The sequence below is a fragment of the Octopus bimaculoides genome, chromosome 3, assembly GCF_046866305.1.
Source record: "Octopus bimaculoides isolate indiv1 chromosome 3, ASM4686630v1, whole genome shotgun sequence".
Classification (NCBI taxonomy): Eukaryota; Metazoa; Mollusca; class Cephalopoda; order Octopoda; family Octopodidae; genus Octopus; species Octopus bimaculoides.
This window is the reverse complement of record NC_142930.1, coordinates 80,098,581-80,118,190: the sequence shown is the minus strand read 5'-3', so window position 1 is coordinate 80,118,190 and position 19,610 is coordinate 80,098,581. Positions and strand designations below refer to the sequence as shown.

The 19,610-nt window shown below is 35.1% G+C and overlaps 1 protein-coding gene across 4 annotated transcripts in view; it reads right to left on the bottom strand.

The window, feature by feature from the left end:
• LOC106875464 (protein FAM227B) overlaps positions 1-19,610 on the bottom strand; it is a 158,998-nt gene that overhangs the window by 55,653 nt on the left and 83,735 nt on the right. For 3 of the 4 annotated variants that reach the window (XM_089349312.1, XM_089349313.1, XM_089349315.1), the window contains 2 exons: positions 9,613-9,711; positions 607-711 (listed from right to left, as the gene is read on the bottom strand). In XM_089349312.1, the coding sequence (XP_089205438.1) occupies positions 607-711; positions 9,613-9,711 (204 nt within the window). The remainder of the gene's footprint in view (positions 1-606; positions 712-9,612; positions 9,712-19,610) is intronic. The other variant, XM_089349314.1, reaches the window with a different exon arrangement.

Genomic DNA, 19,610 nt, shown 5'->3' with positions numbered 1-19,610 from the left:
AGTTAAGAATAAAGTTATTTTACACAGTAACCAATAATCTAACAACATCAGCAACACAGAACTTTATGAAAAGAGAGGCAGCTGCCACCTGAGCTTTGACTTTATGACTCGTAAACTGGCATTTCTTAGGATACATCATTTGAATCAGCTGTATAGCTGAATATTTTGAAGAAGCAAGTTTAAAAATCTCATTGTCAAATACCTGTTTGTCTCTGAGTGACTCTATAAAATGACCTCACTGCTATCAGAGGTTACCAAAAATTACAAATAATTTGGATGCCCTCAGAAAATGTAAATTATTGCAAGAAATATTGTAGAAATGTTTGTAAATTCTAAAGGAAATTGCTATGGCATGCAGTACTGTTAATAATGATAATTCTCTGTTAATGTATAAGGGTAGGGCTAAACACAAGTACATGAGTTGTACTTATTTTTTTTACCACTGAAAGTCAAGAGTTGATCCTTGTAGACTTTGAACACAAGACAAGACTAAATACTCTGTAAGAATTTATTCCAACTTTCTACCATTTCTCTCAAATCCACACTCTAGTAGTAGTAGTAGTAGTAGTAGTAGTAGTAGTAGTAGTAGTAACAACAACAACTTACATTGAGAATGACATCATTATAACCAGTTGGGATGGACATCAGCATTGCAACATATTTTTCAGCCATGCGTGAAAATAGCAGTTCTTTGCTTTGATGCATAGTAGGCTGTAAATAGAAAAGAAAAGAAACAATCTCTAATTATGCAGTACAAAACATTAACTACAACCTATTTGGTGCTAAAGAAAAACAACACTAAGTGATGCTGTAGCACTTGTTAAGACATTTAGAACCATATTGTTACTAAACTAAGTAATCTGTTGGAAGACCTGTCTACACTATTGTTGGGTCATTTTCCTCAGCTATGGTGGCAATAGCATCATCATCATAATCAGAAATGTCATTTTGATGTTCATTTTCCAACACTGATGTGAGTAGGATGGATTTGCATCATGTTAACTTATCTGCAAAGTTCAATGTTCTCAGCTCTGACCAAGGTACATGATCCCATGTCATCCTCTATCAAGAATGTCTTCCACCACCAAATGATTTCATCTGTATCATTCCTGTTAAATTACATAACAACACCAATGTAGTTGTCACTAAACAACAATGATCTACTTTACCATCTCACTTGCACTTTTCTCTCTTAACATTGCACAACTACTTGGTATTTTTATGCAAAGTTTAATCCTTCACAGGTTTAATGATTGACTATTTATTTCAATTATTATTTCTTACTTTTCTTATAATTAACGAAACTAGCACATTTCTTATTATATGTTTCAGAAAGGATTGGTATGTTGTAAATAATGGCTTTTATTTATTTATTTAATTTTAAAAATCCTATGTACCTTTTTCTTTTCTATAGTTGGCTGTCACCATAGCAAAATAAACTATATATTTTCTTAAACCTCTACAACTCAATTATGTTTAAATTCTGAGATAATGAGTGCTTTTAAGGTTTGATTTATTAAGATTCCCATATTTAATATGTAACTGAAACTGACCTTTACAATGTTCCTATTAAATAATATGGAAATTACAGCAGGACAGAAAATTCTCACAGATCATCATTATCATCATCTTTAGTTAATGTCCATTTTCCATACTTGCATGGGTTGGACTGTTTGACTGAAAACTGGCAAGCTGGGGAGCTACACCAGATTCCAATCTGATTTGATATGGTTTCTATGGTTGGATGCCCTTCCTAATGCCAGCCACTCCAAAAGTGTAGTGGGTGCTTTTTACGTACCACCAGCATGGTTGCTAGTTATGCAGCACTGGCAACCATGAAAAACATAAAACAAACTGACAGAGGAGACTTATTATTTCTTTATTTTCATGTTTTTTGTGTGTTTTATGTTTATTTGTAAGGTCATAAGTTCTTCAAACTTTACCAAAGTCAATGACAGATATCAAGTTATCATCATTATTGTTTAACATGCATTTTCCATGTTGTCTTAGGTTGGATGGTTCAACAGGAACCAACAAGCCAGAAAACGGTGCTGAATTCCTAAATATATATTTTGGTAAGGTTTCTATGGCTGCCTACCCTTCCTGATGTCAAACACTTTATAGAAAGCACTAGGTGCCCTTTTTGTGGCACTGGCACTGGCACTCATAAGGTTACCAAGTGCTCACAAGACAAGACCCCTTCAACTGAGTGGGTTCTAGTATTGAAGGAGGTGTAAGTATGAAAGAGGGACAGGAACAGGTGTTTTCCTAAAAAGGGGATATATGGCTTCCCCAGCTGGAGACAGAAACATTGAGAGTGTACCTTCAAGGTACAAGGTGAATATGAGAGGCAGGAAGGTGAATATAAGAGGAACAGAAAGTTCTCACAAATGTAGATTATATTTTTTTCCTGCTTCTGTAGTTGCATTATAGGAATTTGATATTTCACTATTCATTCTAGTCTTTAAAGTGTACATTTGCCCCACATAGGTGGTTTGAGAATCTGTTCATATATCTGTGCTGCCCAGAGACAAAAGAACAGTGGGTGGGTAAGTAGGTAAGTTCACGATAATGTTTAAGCAGTTTTACAGTTAATTAGAGATGGGGATTGTGGTAGACACAGTGAATATCAGTTTAAGGTGGCAGGGTGAAGGAAATAAGAATGGCTCAGGGAGAAGGAGGAGGTGATAAGGGACAGTAGTAGGAACACAATGTGAAGTGTAAGAGGATAAATAGTATCATTTACAGCACCTTGAGTGAGAGGTACTGCAATTAGAAGACTGATGGAGTGATAGGTGTTAGAAGATGAATTGCAGGGGAAAGCTAGACAGTACGTCATTTTGTTGGGATCGCTGCATCTTCTCAAGTGCAGCATAGTACCACTGATTTCAGTCTTTTGGCATCTCCTCCCTAAGGTTCAACATCTTGAGGCTGGTCTTCACTGTTTCATCTCACATCTTCCTAAGATTCCCTCTTCCACAGGCTCTTCCCACCTTTAGCAATCAGCAGTACTTTACACAACTGTCCTCATCTATATGCATCACATGACTATATCAGTGCAGTCTTCTCTCTTGCACATTACATCTGATGCTTTTATACTCAATTTTTCTTTCAACACATTTATACTTTGCAGTACATGTACACTAACATTGCACATTCAGTGGAGCATGTTAGCTTCATTTTTTTGTAGTCTTCACATGTCCTCTGTATTCATAGTCTAAGTTTCACCACCATGCAGCATTGATGTTTGTAAACAAACATCATACAATCTGCTTTTTACTCTGAGAGAGCCCTTTTGTTACCATCAATGTAATGTATTTTAGCAACTATACATTCAGAACATATCCTTCCACTGATAGTTAGGTCATGTAGGTGACAGAAACTATCTATTACATCTAAGGATCCTACAGGGCATTCCAGAAAAATCTATTTCCCATGTGTTATTAGTGTCTATTGCGCCAGTAAATATGCCACAAATGAAGTTTACTTTCTCTGCTAACCTTCCTTTGATTCCACTGCACCTTTTATGTATCCATAGTTTGCATTGAGTACACCATGTAGAATTTTTACCTACACCTTTTCTAAATAGTGAATAGGACCAATTACCTGAAGGAATTAACATCCTATCTGTTTTTCCTACTAAGAACTTTGGTTTTTGTTAAGTTAGATTTAAGGTCCTTTGATTCTAGGATTTGCTTCCACATCTGGAATTTCATTTCTAATTCTACTACAGTTTCAGCTATAAGAACAAGGTCATTAGCACAGAGGAGTTTCCATAGGCAACCAATCTTAAATTCCTCAGTTATAGTTAGGAAGACTACAATAAATAGGAAAGGAATGACAACTGAACCCTAGTGAACTCCTACTTGCACACTAAATTCATTACTGTACTCATGCCCAACTCTCACCTTACTGAAAGCAACCTTGTACATGGCTTGAACAATTCTCACCAGCCATTCATCTACTCTTCCCTTCTGCAGTGACCACCAGATGAAGGAGCAAGCAACCTGTCAAAGCTTTTTCCAGATTTACTTTTGGATAAATATTTCTCCTGCAGTTACCTTATGAGAAAGAGAGCATCAGTAGTGTTTCTCCCAAGTACAAAACTAAACTGTATTTAATTTAACTCTCTTCCTAATTAGTTAACTTGTAAATCTTTCTATACTTTCATGATCTGGTCAAACAATTTTATTTCTCTGTAATTACTTCTAAGAAATCTCCTTTATCCTTATAACAGTTGACAATAATGCTGTTACACCAACTGCTGGGTATGATACCTTCCTGTACAACTTGATTTACTATACAGGTGACTGAGCTGTATCCCACTCCATCAGATATTTTAAGCATCTCAGTAATAATTTGTGATGGGTCAGCATCTTTCCCTGTCTTCATATCCTTAATTGCTTCATCTATTATACTGCTGTCAACATGAATAGCAGAACCTGCTCTTTCTTCCATTCATTCTCTAATATAACACCTCCATGCTTCTTTGTTTTCAGAACCACTGTGTAGAAGTGTACAATTACCCTTCTGTACACACATCTCTACCACATCTTGATTTTCTCTGAATCACTGCATTTTGTCCTCATGCCATAGAACATTGACAAACCTCTTTCTTTCAGTTTCTTCCCTCACTGTCTTCTAGCTTCTCTTCAAGCTACCTGGTATACTTTTCTGCTGCTCCCATTCTTCCAATCCTGCTTCTTCATTTTTGTGGCGCTATATCCCTCACTGTTCTAACACCATGTCAACCTTAATCAGGTGGAACTTTACACCAGCAGGTTGTTCTATAAGAACTTCCATTTGTCCTGTATATTATGTGTCTCTGTCTCTTCCTTCTCATCAAATGCCTCAATTAAAACTTCTCTAAATCTCTAACTGTTAAAAAGATCCTTAAGCTTCCATATCCTCCTTTTCCAGATAAGTTTGTGTCTCTGAGTCCAAGTAGCTCTTAGTTTTTGTCACTAACTACTAACCTATATTGTGAAATACATTCTTCACAAGAAAAAGACTGCATTCACAAGAGTCTGCTTTACCTGTTTTTTGGTGAGGATGTAATCAATCTGGTTTATGTGCCCACCAGATTGATAGGTGATCAAGTGGCTGGTAGGCTTTCTGAGTTAGTGCTGCAGATCAACCAACCAGTCAGTCACATCACAGAACTCCAGCAGCCTTGTTCTCTCCTCATTTCTAGAATCAAATCTGTAAGTTCTGTGTACACCATGAAATCCAATAGAGTGCTACCTAATATGTCTGTTGAAACCACCTGCCTCAAATTTATGTGTGTGTGTGTGTGTGTGTGTGTGAGAGAGAGAGAGAGAGTGAGAGATAAAGCTTGAACAGTGAAAATAATGCCTAATAAACTCAAACAACTAAGAAATCGAGATACTGCCATTGTCAGAACTATACACTCTTTCTATTGTATGGCTTTTACTCCTTAACAATTTCACAGCAAGACTAATTAAGCATTCTTATACAGAATTAGATAAATAAATTTCTGTATGGTATATTATGTACTCTACTTCACATTGTGTATTAGTTTGCATGTAAGACAAGCATAAATTTATCTTATAAGCAAGCATATAAAAAAAATAATAAAAACAAGAAAAAATATCTCATTACATCAAATAATTATTATTCTCATAATTAACCTTAATTTACATAGCTGTGAGAAATGTTTAAATATTGCTGCTAGAAACTGGGTATCTTATTTATTGTCTGCCAATATACTAATGTGTAACACTGGCTATGTACACACACACACACACACACACACACACACACGCACATGCACACACACACACACACACACACACACACTATAGTGACTGTTGTTACACTGCAGAATCAATACAGAACAAAGATTTACGTAAATCATATTGGAAAAACAGAAGTGTCATGTAAAACAGCAATGTTGTAAAGTAATAACTAAAGTTGAAAATAAAATAAAACTTTGCTGATCAAACAAAACTGTGATACTTTTACAGTTTTCAGAGATAAATTCAGTAAACAAGTTTGGTTTTTATTGATTTTCAATTAGATTAGGAGAGAACAATTTCAGAAAGTATTCCTCAATAACAAGATCAAAAAAAAAAATGAAAAAAAAAAGGCTGTATTCTGGAAAACATATGGTATTATTAACTGACAAGAATAAAATAGTCTCAATTTTAGAATATGCAGTTTTGTTCTAAAATATTCTTTAAATATTTCAAGATTGTCCAGTTAAAATATTTTTCCCAATTTTCTTTTTAAATATCTCCACAGACAGACGATTTCAGTAGTTTTTCTATCACTAAAGAAAGAAAAATCTATGATGTGGGGAATCTATTTTGTTTTATCTTCTATTTTCTTCAAATAATTTTGCAACATTTTTTTAAAAGTTAGTTTAATGTCGAATAGGTTAAGGCAGTGTTTCCCAAACTTTTCATGCCAAATTGGAATGTTGCCCACCTATCAGCAAAAAAATGCTCCATCGCCCACCTGTGTAAAAAAAACCTGATGCAATTGACTGCACTGACCTCAAATGGATTACTATATCAGTTTGGAATATTCATCTTGAAATCACTCCACCATGTCACCATGCAATAATTGTAAATAGTTGCGGTATGTAGTTAAATCCTCATCAACCAATTCATCTTTCAAAGAATCAAGGTGTGGAAATTGATGGAATTGACATTTTGAAATGTTACTCTTATACAGCACCAATTTCGAAATGAAGGTAGTGATAAATAAATGATTTACAGTCAATGAGAGTTTTTCTGTTTCCTTGCAATAACTTATTCAAATCATTTAATTTTGTGAATATATCACAAAGAAAAGAGATATCGCACCTTGCAGCCATCAATGAAGCAGATAGTGGAGTATCTTCAAAGAAAGGTATGATTATATGAAACAGTTTATCAAAGTGTAAAACACAGTTTCCTTTTCACAGCCACTGCACTTCGATATGGTATAAGAATTTAGTATAGTCCTCAGCATTTCTCTGACAGAGTTGACGGAAAATTCAATCAGACAAGGGACTGGACTTCAATTTGTTCACAGTCTTGATAACTAACCATAGCACATGGTTCAATCTACTATTCATATTTTTTGCCACATAAATATTTCTGGTGTGCCAAGCAATGAACAGTTAGTATCCAGTGGGAAATTTCAGGCTTTGGGAGAGATGAAAAACCTCTGTATTTTCCTATCATTGAAGGAGCTCCATCAGATGCACAGGCAAGAATATTACTGAGTGGGATATTATGTTCAAAAAGGAAAGACTTGGGAGTGTGAAAAATAGTTGCACCTTTTGAATCAAGCAGAAATTTCTCTGTGAACAACATTTCCTCACAAGGTTGAAGGTCTTTGCTGAAACACCAAATATATATATTAATTGTCACACAACAGTTGACTCAACCACTTATGTAGATAATTCAGAACGCTGGAGAATATTAATGAGCTGATATTTGACATTGTTGACCATTTCATTGATGCATCAAGAAATCTTGTTATTATTAAGTGGGATTTTTTTCATTATATTATCGGGTTTTCCGTGCATAATGGTTGACAAAACCTCTTCGAGAACTAGGTGAAGTAATGTTTCTCCAATTGTGTGAGACTTTCCAGACTTGGCAACAAGCCATGCAATGTTGTACGATGCAATTAATCCATCATTCTCCTGCATACTAATTTCCTGAAGTAGCGTGCTGAATGTTTGTGTTTGCTTTTTGAAAGAAGCACTCAGTTGCAAAGAGTATGACAATGGCTTGGCCTTCTACTCAGAATGCTTTGCATCAAAGTGATACTTCAAGTGTGAAGGTTTCTTTGCTTTGTAGGTCAATGTTTGATGGCAAAGAAAGCACATTGGTAACTGACAGTTCTGAGAAGAGGGAATAAATCCAAATGATAAATAATCACTACTGTACTGTCGATAAATTTCCTTGACTGGGGGAATGAGTAAGGTGAAAATGAGTTTCTATGGATGGCATCAGAAAGACAGTATGGTATTCTCAAGAAAAGAAGTTGATAGAGTAGAGTCAGATGACATGTCTTTACTGAAGCAAATACAGATCTAGTTTGTTTGGCTGCCAGTATTTCAAAAATTAAAGTTTATTCAAGTTTTTCCAAAAAAATGTTTTTAAAAAGTTGTAGAGGTTTAAAGTCTGATCATTTTCAACCACACAAGAAACACAATATCAAAGCTGACATTTCGTGCATGACTGCACATTGTGTCAGCATTCTGAAAATAGCACTTGTGTTTCAATATGAAGCTGTAGAATTATGCAAGACATATAACCCCTCATAACTTTTTTATTTTTTAGAGTTTTCAGAATTTTTTTGCGAATTTGTATTCTACAGGCAGAACTTCATACACTTATGTAAAAAAAAAATTGTGGTAGAGCATGATTCAAGGCCTAGGCCTATTTGGCTGCTATTTTTAGCACATGTGACAACCATCTCAATGACTGTGCGACAAAAATATTCAGTCAATAACCAAGTCCACATTTTTAATACAAAGGGATGCCTTATGTGAGTAGTCAAATCGATAAAAGTACATTCTTATTCTAGGCATGCCTAGATATAAATAAATGCAGAATGAATTTCTAAAAGTTCTTTGTCACCCACAAAAGGTTACATCAATCACCAAAATCTCAAATCACCCACCATTTTCTAGAAATTCACCCATCACCCACCTGTAAGTTGAAATCGCCCACTGGTGAGCAATATCACCCACTTTGTGAAGCTATGGGTTAAGGTGTAAAGGGGTGGTAGTGTTCACAACTGAAAGCTGTCAGTTGTAGTGTATAGAAGAAACAATAGACTACACTGGACAAGAAGAGAAAGATTGATAAGGAGAACTTAATATTCATTTTGAAAAAACATGCCCAAAGCACAAGTTTTTGCCCCCAACTACCACTACCATGGCATCTTCTCTGTAATACCTAACTTTAAGTCATTGTGTCAGAAGTCTTCACTCTTTTCTTTACACCTATTTTACACAAGGTCATCAAGACTGAAAAATGTTTGTTCAATGCACAATTCAGTATTGATGATGTTGACTTTTTAATCATTAAGCAGACTGACTATCAGATTGCTCAACTGCAACATGTTGCAAGGAAATAGAGGTATTATGAGTAAATGAGGTAACTTCTATGCAGTTTCTAGAAATGCTAGAAATAGCACAAAATCTCTTTCAAATCTCATCTTCTTAAAAAGGAGGAATGCATTGGATTATGTCTGAAAATAGATTGAATGGTTACTTTTGATCATAAGACAGCTCAATAAGGGTTGATCAGGGGCTAAACAATAATATAGAAATGAAATACAATACACAACAAATCTCTTTAAAGTTATAACACACAATGCTTCACCAAAACTATTCCAATAAGATAGATGCCAATGATGATGTTGAAGATGACAACAATAATGATTGTGTTCAATGTAACAATGCCATTGATTCCCTTAACAAGCTACAAATGAAAGGTTACCATTGAGAAAAGCTATATATATATATATATATATATATATATATATACCTCAGTTTATAAGAAATAAAAAACATTAAAGATAAAAATTCAGTTCAACAAATAAACAAATCGGTGATAAGGAGTAAAATTTCAGCCCTGTTACCTCTAATAAGTCTAAATATATCCACCAAAAGATACTCTCGACAAGGACTTTTGTGTTCTCTGACAAAAAAATGGTTTCAAATACAACACGGGTCTTGTTCTGAAAATTAAAATAGTAAAGCAAAATATATTGTAAGGAAAAGAAAGAAAAAACAGAAATTTAAGATATATTTCAAGACTTTCTTTTCTTCATTTGGATTTAGACAAAATATCAGAGACAAATGGGATGTTAGACACATTCCTTAATGGTATAATTCCTTAGTTTTTCAGTTCACTTCTGTACAACATTATGATTATTTAATATTGCTGTATCAGTCCTTTCTGTCATAGCAAATTCATGTGAGGTTCGTTATGGATTATCTTATGTGGTCTGCTTGCATGCTAAAGCTCTATACTATTTTCATATTGCCATTTTTCTTAGACAAGAGAAGGTTTATATCAGTACCAGAGAATCCTTTCTTTGAAACACTTGAAATTAGATGGCAAGGTGTAGGCAGCACAGCTTTGCTTTATATTATGTTTTTAAGTATATTTTGTTGGAACAACCTGGTATAATGTGCATTGTTTCACAAAATTCTTCACACAGGTGAGATTTGTCATCCATATTATTGAAATAGTGAATATTCTTTTCAATGTATCCATGTGAAGGCCAGTTTTTTTTTTTATCATAAATGTTGTTGCTTCTCATTCAGGACAAATATGTGCATCCAGGTTACAGATAGTCTATTATCTATACATGAGGTATTATAGTTCATGAAAATTATGGCCATATAAAAGCATGGTTGTTCACCATGGCTGATCTATATGTCATCAACATGTCTATGTCTAAACCAATTTCTTGTGAGGATTCTCTTACTACAGTTATAATCAATTTGCTACCTTTTCTTTTTATCAGGTCTTGTCGCAGCAGATCTTGTGAACTGAAAGGTACTGGATCTAATACTTAAGTTGTCTCCCACATCCCATTTCCAGGGATGTACTGTCATTACTGTCACTAGATATCAGACTTATTGTGTGGTTATGCAATGATTTTTTAAAAACGTTTTCTAGTATTATAGTCTAAAAAATTCAGTTATGTTCCAGTCTAATACAGAGTTATAAGTTACAGTTATCACAACAAATATGTTTTTTAACTGCTTGGTAGACAAACCAGGATGAGAGCCTTTTCATGATGGCTCAACCTGCTAGAGATAGTAGCCAATTATCCTCAAATCACACCCTATCTTCTCAAAAAAAAAAGAAAGGGACACATCAGATGATGTAATTTTAGATATACTAAGCTGTTTAAAATTAGACAGGATGACCAGAACATCTCTGAGCATAGTTTTACTTGATCATGGCTAACCTGCAGCTAAATAACAACAAAATATTAAAATGAATACAAATAATTACAAGTTAAAGTGAATTAGCTTCACTTTTCTACATTCCAGATTTACCTTTCATCCCTCTGGAGTTAATAAAATGAGCACCAGCATAAGATAGGGGTTGCTTCAATCAACTGTTCTTATCTCCTCCAAATAATTGTGTGTGTGTGTGTGTGTGTGTGTGTGTGTGTGTGTGTGTGTGTGTGTGTGTGTGAGAGAGAGAGAGAGAGAGAGAGAGAGAGAGAGAGAGATAGAGAGAGAGAGAGAGAGAGAGAAAGAGAGAGAGAGACTTCTGATACATGTGACCATTCATTCATTATGTGATTCAGTTAGGGGATGTAGTTTGAAAGCCATCCTCTAGACAAGAAGTTTATGTACTACAGGAAAGTCTGATAATTATTAAACCAGATCTGGATGAAGTATGGTAAATTAAAACAAAAATGCATTTGTAATGGATTTGAACTTATGACAAAATAATTTGAAAATCTAACACTTTATCTACTCCATTTCACCCAACCAGCTCCTGCTGCTGCTGCTCCTCCACTGTCATCATCGTCATCATCATTTTCCATACTATTAAGAACATCTAAAATAAATACAGCAATAGATGAGAGATGTCTGTCAAAAAGAAATCATTGAGTGTCAGAATAAAATCCAACACATATTGAAAATTCTACAAGAATCAGTAGAATGAACTCGCTTTCAGTGTTATTCAATAGTAATATAATTTTCAATCGTATTATTTAAGATATGGAATGCAGACATAGCATGTGCAAACCTGATAAATGTATATAAACAGTAATTGATCGATATTTCTTTCATGCATACATACTAAACACATACATGCAGGCACATTTACATAGATGTACTATAACAGTTTAAGTTCCATTGCTCATTTCTTTTTTTACAACAAGAATCCATTTCTGCACTGCACCACATACAAATGTATGATAATGAAAAATAAATAATAAATAAAACCAACAAGAGGCTAAGGATAGAAAATTAATAAACTGATCAATAGTATATGATCTGGTTGATGGCTTGTGACAGAAGGATCTTTGAAACACTTTCCTAAACTGAAATACATAATGCAAGAAGGCATTCTCTTTATAGAAGAAAAGAGCCAACAGATATGAATGTTATACAAAAGTGAAATAAACATAAACATTCCGGTTTTGGAGAGATGAAGACAGTTGATTCAATCAACTTATGTATTTTACAAGTGCTTTTTATTTTATTGATACCAGAGGCAAAATGCAAAGCATATATAAATTAACAAGTTGGGGAGAGCATAGGAACTTGGTAGATTGTAGCTTAGAAATGTGGAAAATTAAGTTTAATGCTCTACTATTTCTGCTAATTTGCTATATTCATGACAATGAAATGTTGATACAACAAAACAGAATGACTATGTGGTAAGACTTTTGCTTCCCAAACACATGGTTCCAGGTTCATTCCCACTGTGTGGCACCTTGGCCAAGTGTCTTCTGCAATAGCCTCGAGCCAACCAAAGCCTTGTGAATGGATTTGGTGAACAAAAACTGAAAGAAGCCTATTGTGTATGTGTGTGTATGTGTGTGTGTGTGTCTTTGAGTCTATATTTGTCCACCACCACCATCACTTAACTAATGTTGGTGTGTTTACATCCTTGTAACTTAGCAGTTCAGTAAAAGAGATCCAATAAAATAAGTACCAGGATTGATTAGCTTGACTGAAATTCCTCAAAGTGCTGCCCCAGCATGGCTGCAGTCTAATAACTGAGACAAGTAAAAGATAAAAAATTAAAAAGTGAAGAACAAGTCACACAGCAACATGATGGCTCTCAACCTGGTAAAGGGAATGGTGACCCTGAAGATAATGTTTGAAGGAAGTGGGAGTGCTCATGCAAAGTAATGGAGTGATCATGAAATTTTAAAATTTGAACAAATTTAATCTCAATTCTCAATGTTGAATATTAGAAGACTAAAATTACCAAAGAGCAGGACACTTGGAATGAAAGACACATAAAAACAATGAGGGGTACTCCAATTTTACTTTAAAAATTTGAATAAGTTAAATTTTGATTTGAGGCACTGAATAATAAAATAATATTAAACCCAAGATTACTAGTTATTATTGTTGTTGTCATTGTTTAGCCTCAGATCAGCCCTGGTTCAGTAGACCTATGATACTGTGTCAACCATGATTATCCCATCTTTTATACACCTTGGATTATATTGGCCAATATGTCATACTATTTTTAAGATAATAAGTTATCATCATCATTTAGCATCCATTTTCCATGCTGATATGGGTTAGACAGTTTGACTGGAACAGGTAAGCCAGAGAGTTGTACCCAGATCAAGTTTGGTTTGGCTTGGTTTCTACAGCTGGATGCTCTTCCTAACACCAACCACTCCAAGTGTGTAGTGGGTGCCTTTTAAGTGTCGCCAACACAGGTGCCTCTTCCGTGTCACCAGCACAAGTGCTTTTTACATGTCACCAGCACTGGCACCTATTATGTGTTACCAGTGCTAGTCACAACTATGATGTTACTTGGCTTGATATGTCTTCTCAAGCACAGCAAATCACCAAATGTCATGATCACTTGTCATCACCTCTGTGTGACTTAACTTCTGAAGATCATGCTTCACCACCTCATTCTTTGTCTTCCTTGGTCTACTTCTTCTACAGGTTCCCTCCACAGTTAGAGAGAAGCACTTCTTTATGCAGCTAACCTCATCCATATGCATCACATGACCATACCAGCACAGTCTTCTCTTTTGCACACCACATCTGATGCTTCTTTTTCATAATTTTTCTCTCAAGGTGTTTACACTCTGTTCTACATGTACACTTACATTGCACATCCAGCAAAGCATACTAGCTTCATTTCTTTCAAGCCTTTGCATGTCCTCTGTAGTCATAGCTCATGTTTCTCTACTGTGTAGCATGGCTGTTCACACAAAGCATCATACAATCTGCCTTTCACTCTGAGGGAGGGACCCTTTGTTACCAACAAAGTTAAAAGCTCTCTGAACTTTACCCAGCCTATTCTTATTCTAGCAGTTATGCTCTCAGAACATCCACCTCCACTGCTGACTTGGTCCCTTAGATAACAGAAGTTATCTACTGCTTCTAAGTATCCTCCTTAGCATTTGATGGAGTCTATTTTCTGTATATTTCTAGTGTCTAATGTACATGTACATCTGCTATACACAAAGATTACTTTCTCCGTTAACCCTCCTGTAAATACTGCTGCACCTCTTATGTGTCTAAAGCTTACACTAAGAACACCTTATGGAGTTTCTACCTATGCCTTTTCTACATATCAAGCAGGGCCACCTCCCCAAAGGGATCTGTGATTTGTCTGTTTTCCTACTTACTAAGACTTGAGTCTTTACTAAATTAACTCTAGGACCTTTTGATTCTAATCCTTGCTTCCACTCCTGAAATTCTTCTCTAGTTCTGGCAGTGATTCAACTATAAGAACAAGGTTATCAGCATAGAGGAGCTCCCAAAGGCAGCCTATCTTAAATTCCTGTTATAGCTTGGAGGACTATGACAAACAAGAGGAGACTGAGAACCAATCCTTGGTGAACTCCTACTTGTACACTGGATTCGTTGCTATACTTGTTGCCAACCCTCACCTTACTGACAACATCCCTATATATAACTTGTACAGCTCTCATCAACTACTCATCCGTCCCTAGCTTCCAAATTGACCACCAGATAAGGGAGTGAGGAACCCTGTCAAAGGCTTTCTCCATGTTAACAAAAGCCAAGTACAGGAGTTTATTTTTGGCCAAGTACTTCTCCTGCAGCTGCCTCACCAGGAATATAGCATCAGTGGTGCTTCTCCATGGTACAAACCCAATCTACATCTCATCTAGGTGAACTCTCTTCCTAATTCGTTGTGCTATGACTCTCTCTGCAACTTTCATCACTTTGTCCAACAATTTGATACCTCTGTAATTATTTCTGTCTAAGTCATCGCCTTTACCTTTGTAGCAGTTGACTATGGTACTGCTACATCAGTCATTGGGTATGACTCACTCGTGTACAACTTGATTAACTATATGGGTGACTAGACCATAATCCAGACTGCCTGATATTTTAAGCATATCAGTAGTGATTCCTGGTGAGCCAGAGGCTTTATCTACCAAACTACTATCTATTCGGATTGCTGGTCCCTCTGTTGGATCCACATTAGGCAAACTCTCCTTCTCCCATGTGATCTCTACATTTAGCAGCCTTTCGTAGTGACACTTACAAGTTTCTTTCTTTGCAGAGTCACTAACTGCAAGTGAGCCATCATCCAAGTGAATGCACTTCTCTCCAAAAACATTATAATTTTCCCTAAGGTTCTTGGGTGCTTATTGTAGCCATAAGGTGTAGAGGGTATAAAAGGTTAACAGCCTCTGATATAAGAGTGCAGCTAGTCATTACTGATGAAGTGTGCTGTTTAATTATGGTCAGAAATGATGGACCAATATTTTAAATGTTATCACAAACACTGGAAACAACAACCAACAATATCAGCAAAACCTATAGATTATGACAGAATATAAAAGACTAGTCATAGATTAGTGAAGTGACAGAAGTGATAGAACAGTAAACAAAATAACTTGTAGTTATCTAATTGCGTCCTATGTTCTAAGTTCAAGATACTGTTAAAGTTGATTTTTGCCTTTCTTGCTCTGCAGATGAAGTAACCATCAACCAAGTACTGGGATAAATTAACTGCCATTACTCCAAATTTGTGGTGTTATGCCAATGTTACAATTTATCATTATAGTATTATTATAGGATAGAGAATCTAAATTGGAGAAAAGGAGATCTAAAGGGAACTAATGAGAACATTACAGCTCTTACATCAATGCTATAGATTTTCATTTGTACCTATTCTCATACACACACTGGAATATATAACAAGAGATTTGCATAAAAGCCTAGAAATGCTGGATTCTCCAAGAAATAACAAAGGAAATTGATTAATGCTACAGTGAAAATATATAAAATATTCTATAAATTCTCCATTTCAGTTTCCCAGAATGAACATATGCCTACAATCCCATGTACACAGAACATACACACACATTCACAAACTGTACTTGTGTACTCAAGTGAGATGTTCATCTATTACATGAGTGCAAGTGTATCCATACATGCACATACCTATATGCCACCACAGACTTATTCACATATTCACAAATCTCAGGAATTGCCTTGACTCAAACAATAAAATCTTGATTTTGTGAAAAAAGAAAAATCATTTATACATACTTAAATATAGGGAGGCACAGCTGTCCCCAGCAAGCAATTATGACTTAGTAGTAAGGACCAAACTTGTTTTAGATGATTATGTAGTCACATGTAGACTTAAATAAACACAGTGGTTCTCCCACCATTGACCCAGCAGAATACCAAGGACATGACAAATGAAGGGAGTGAAGGCTACACTAGAAATTGTCTGCTGTTCATTTTCAGGAGAGTAGATTGAAGCAATATCAAATGAAATGCTTTCCTCAAAGGCAGAACATTCTTCCTGGTCTAGGGATCAAATACATGACCTTAGGATTGTTAGGGTAACATCTTAACTACTGACCCTATGGCATGGATGTAAGAGCTTCATATCTTGGAAAAGAATAAGCTGTGGTTTTCATGTAAGCAAAAGATGATAAGGAAATTGAGATAGAACCAAAGTCCAGAAGTGTCAAGTATAAAAAGCAAGAATAAAGAGTAAAAACAAAAGCAGAATAAATACTAAAGACTGTGAAGCAACATACCACTCTATCACTTATGTAACCACCACTGAGGTCTTCAACAGTGCTGTTAAAACCAGGATGTTGATTCAAACTTGTCACAGACACACAGACAACTAAGTCTAACATCTTAAGAAGACATACAGATACACAGAAGAAATTAAATTCAAATGTACATTTTGTACTTGTTTTGCCCTAAGATTACACCTTTGACTCTTGAAAACCATTAGAAACATACACACAATGACAAGAAAAACACCATCCCTACCACAACTACCACTGACACCATGTAATTTCCACCATCCTATCTCCACCCTCCATTATCTCCCCAATTATCTCCAACATTTTCTTTTTCAAAAACTTTTCCTCTTAAAGAACAGTTGGTGGGAGTATGAGTGTAAAAGTGGTAGTATTCTTGTTGTAGTAATTCTTGGTGGATGGAGGGAAACTTAGTGGTAGATTTTCAAGCCATGATGGTGATTGTGGTACAACTGATGTGTTGGTGGTGGTGATGGTACTTTTGTCATGTTTTTTTTTGTAGTGATAAAGGTGGTATTATGATTAGAGAAATCTTGAAAATGGTAGCAATGGTGGTAGTGGTGAGTTTGTGATGGTTGATAGAGGAATGAAGCAGAAACCAAGGCAAGCAATTCAAGAATAGCAGTGGCAGTGGTGATGTGAGAGAAATAGGGTAATATTTTGAATGAGAAAGTGCAAGAGGAACTATTATAATATGTTGCAATGAGAGTGTGGACAAGTAAGAGGGGGTACCCTGTTACTCTGGACATATTAAATGAATAGAGAGAAAAGTAGTAGCAGGGCTTAGGATCATTTAATATAGTGCAACTTAACCCAAACTTGTTTAATTGCCTTAACTCATAATCAGCTCACTACTCTGGCTATAAATATACAGGGCTCTACGGGACATCAACCTACAGAAGGGAAAAGGTGCTGAGCCAATATGGAACATACACAAATAAGGATATTAATCTCTGCACATGTGTGCGCACGCGTGCACACACACACACAAGCTTAGAATTACATTACAAGCAACTTTTGTATACAGCTGTGTATATATATTGGGAGACACAGAAACATGCACATATAATTCCTCTTGAACATATGAGAAAGTATATGATACCAAGACAATTGTACACACTTACACATATGTGTACCTACACAAGGATACAAATTATGTACATAGGCACTTTGAGAAATGTAATAACTGGTTCAAGAACTTTCAAAATTCTTGGTTGAATTGCTTTTAATACCCTTTTCACTATATCTTAATGTAATAAGTTACAAACTATATCAAAAATGCATTCATAAGTCAATAGCTTATTTGAAATTAAATATTTTATTGTGGTATACATAAAAACAAATAAAAGGGAAGGAGTACTACAAAACGTCACTTTGGTGGTGGTGTACCAATTAGAATTGTTGAAAGTTGGTAGAGACTCTCTTGACAAGGAATCAAAAGGCTCATTTGTAGCTTGTGTGTGTCTAAAAGCTCCTCTAGTTGACCTGTCTATATATCACATAGTGATCTGATATAACAGAAGTGTTATGTAGACTCCTGTGCAGTTGAAATCCAGTAGACCTAATCAATGGAATTATTTCATCTGGAGTGCATAGAACATAAAAGTCAGGAGGTATGAGAGATGAATATATTTATTTCATCGGTTGATATCCGTAGGATGACAGCCATTTTACAGCCTTCATCATGTAATAACAATTTATATTTTAGTGAATAATAAATTATTTTATGTGCCTGCACTGATATACACATTGCATAGTACTATTGTACATTCACAAACCAATGCAGATATAGATGGCTAGCCCTTCAGATCAACAAAACATTCTGGTTACATCAATTTTTCAACTCTGCTATATGCATACAAAAATCATTTTCATATATAGAATGTATGGAAAACCAATAATTGATGAAATTTATTACAAAGAGGAAGATAAAAGATTTAATAAGATGTTAAAAAGGAAATGATGAGTGGCGATGGAAGTGAAGATGATAGAGAGTATAAGAGAGAGAAGTGCAGGTAGAGTGTCACTAATAAGGCAAAAAGATTAACAATAGAGGGAGAAAGAGTGAAAGTTATAAAGAATGAGAGAGAGAGAGAGAGAGAGAGAGGTATGTAGGGACTGTGTTTATGAAATATAGAGAGTAATGTCAACAAGAGAGTGAATCGAGTGAAGATGATAATTCTTTGTCTTCTTCTTCTTCTTCTTCTTATTATTATTATTATTAATACTAATGGTTCTGTTACTAGTGTTGATATCATCATCATCATCAACTTTAAAGTCATGATACTCATTGCTGTATACTTTCCCTGCCAATTTTCAGTTTTTTTAACCATCTTTTTCTAGAATTGTTCCATTTATGTAAGCAAGTTTAATAGCTTTTCATAGTTATAGTGGGCATATCCTTAGAGTAATTTTTATTGATTTTATTAACTTTATTGCTTACCGACAGCATATAATTGCTATTGTCATAATTATATATAGGGAGAGAAACTATTTTCTCTTTGTATCCTGCCCTAGCTAAAGTTTCATTATAGTAATGTATTTTGATTATAGTAATTAGTGTTTTGGTTATAGTAATTAGATGTAATGGTTGACAGAGAGCAATGATATACAGGAGGATACACCATTTACTATGGAACATATGAGAACTGTTGGATGAATTGAGAAGAACATAATTTAGAATCTGATTTGGCTTATGGAAACGTTTATAGAGACCTGTACTAAGTTCTAAAGTCAATTATAAAAATTTAATCTTGTATATTTCCACTTCAGTGACAAATAATATATTAGAGCATATTCAAACATTCTGTTATATATGAAAATATTTATTTTTACCATTGGTGCTACCACCT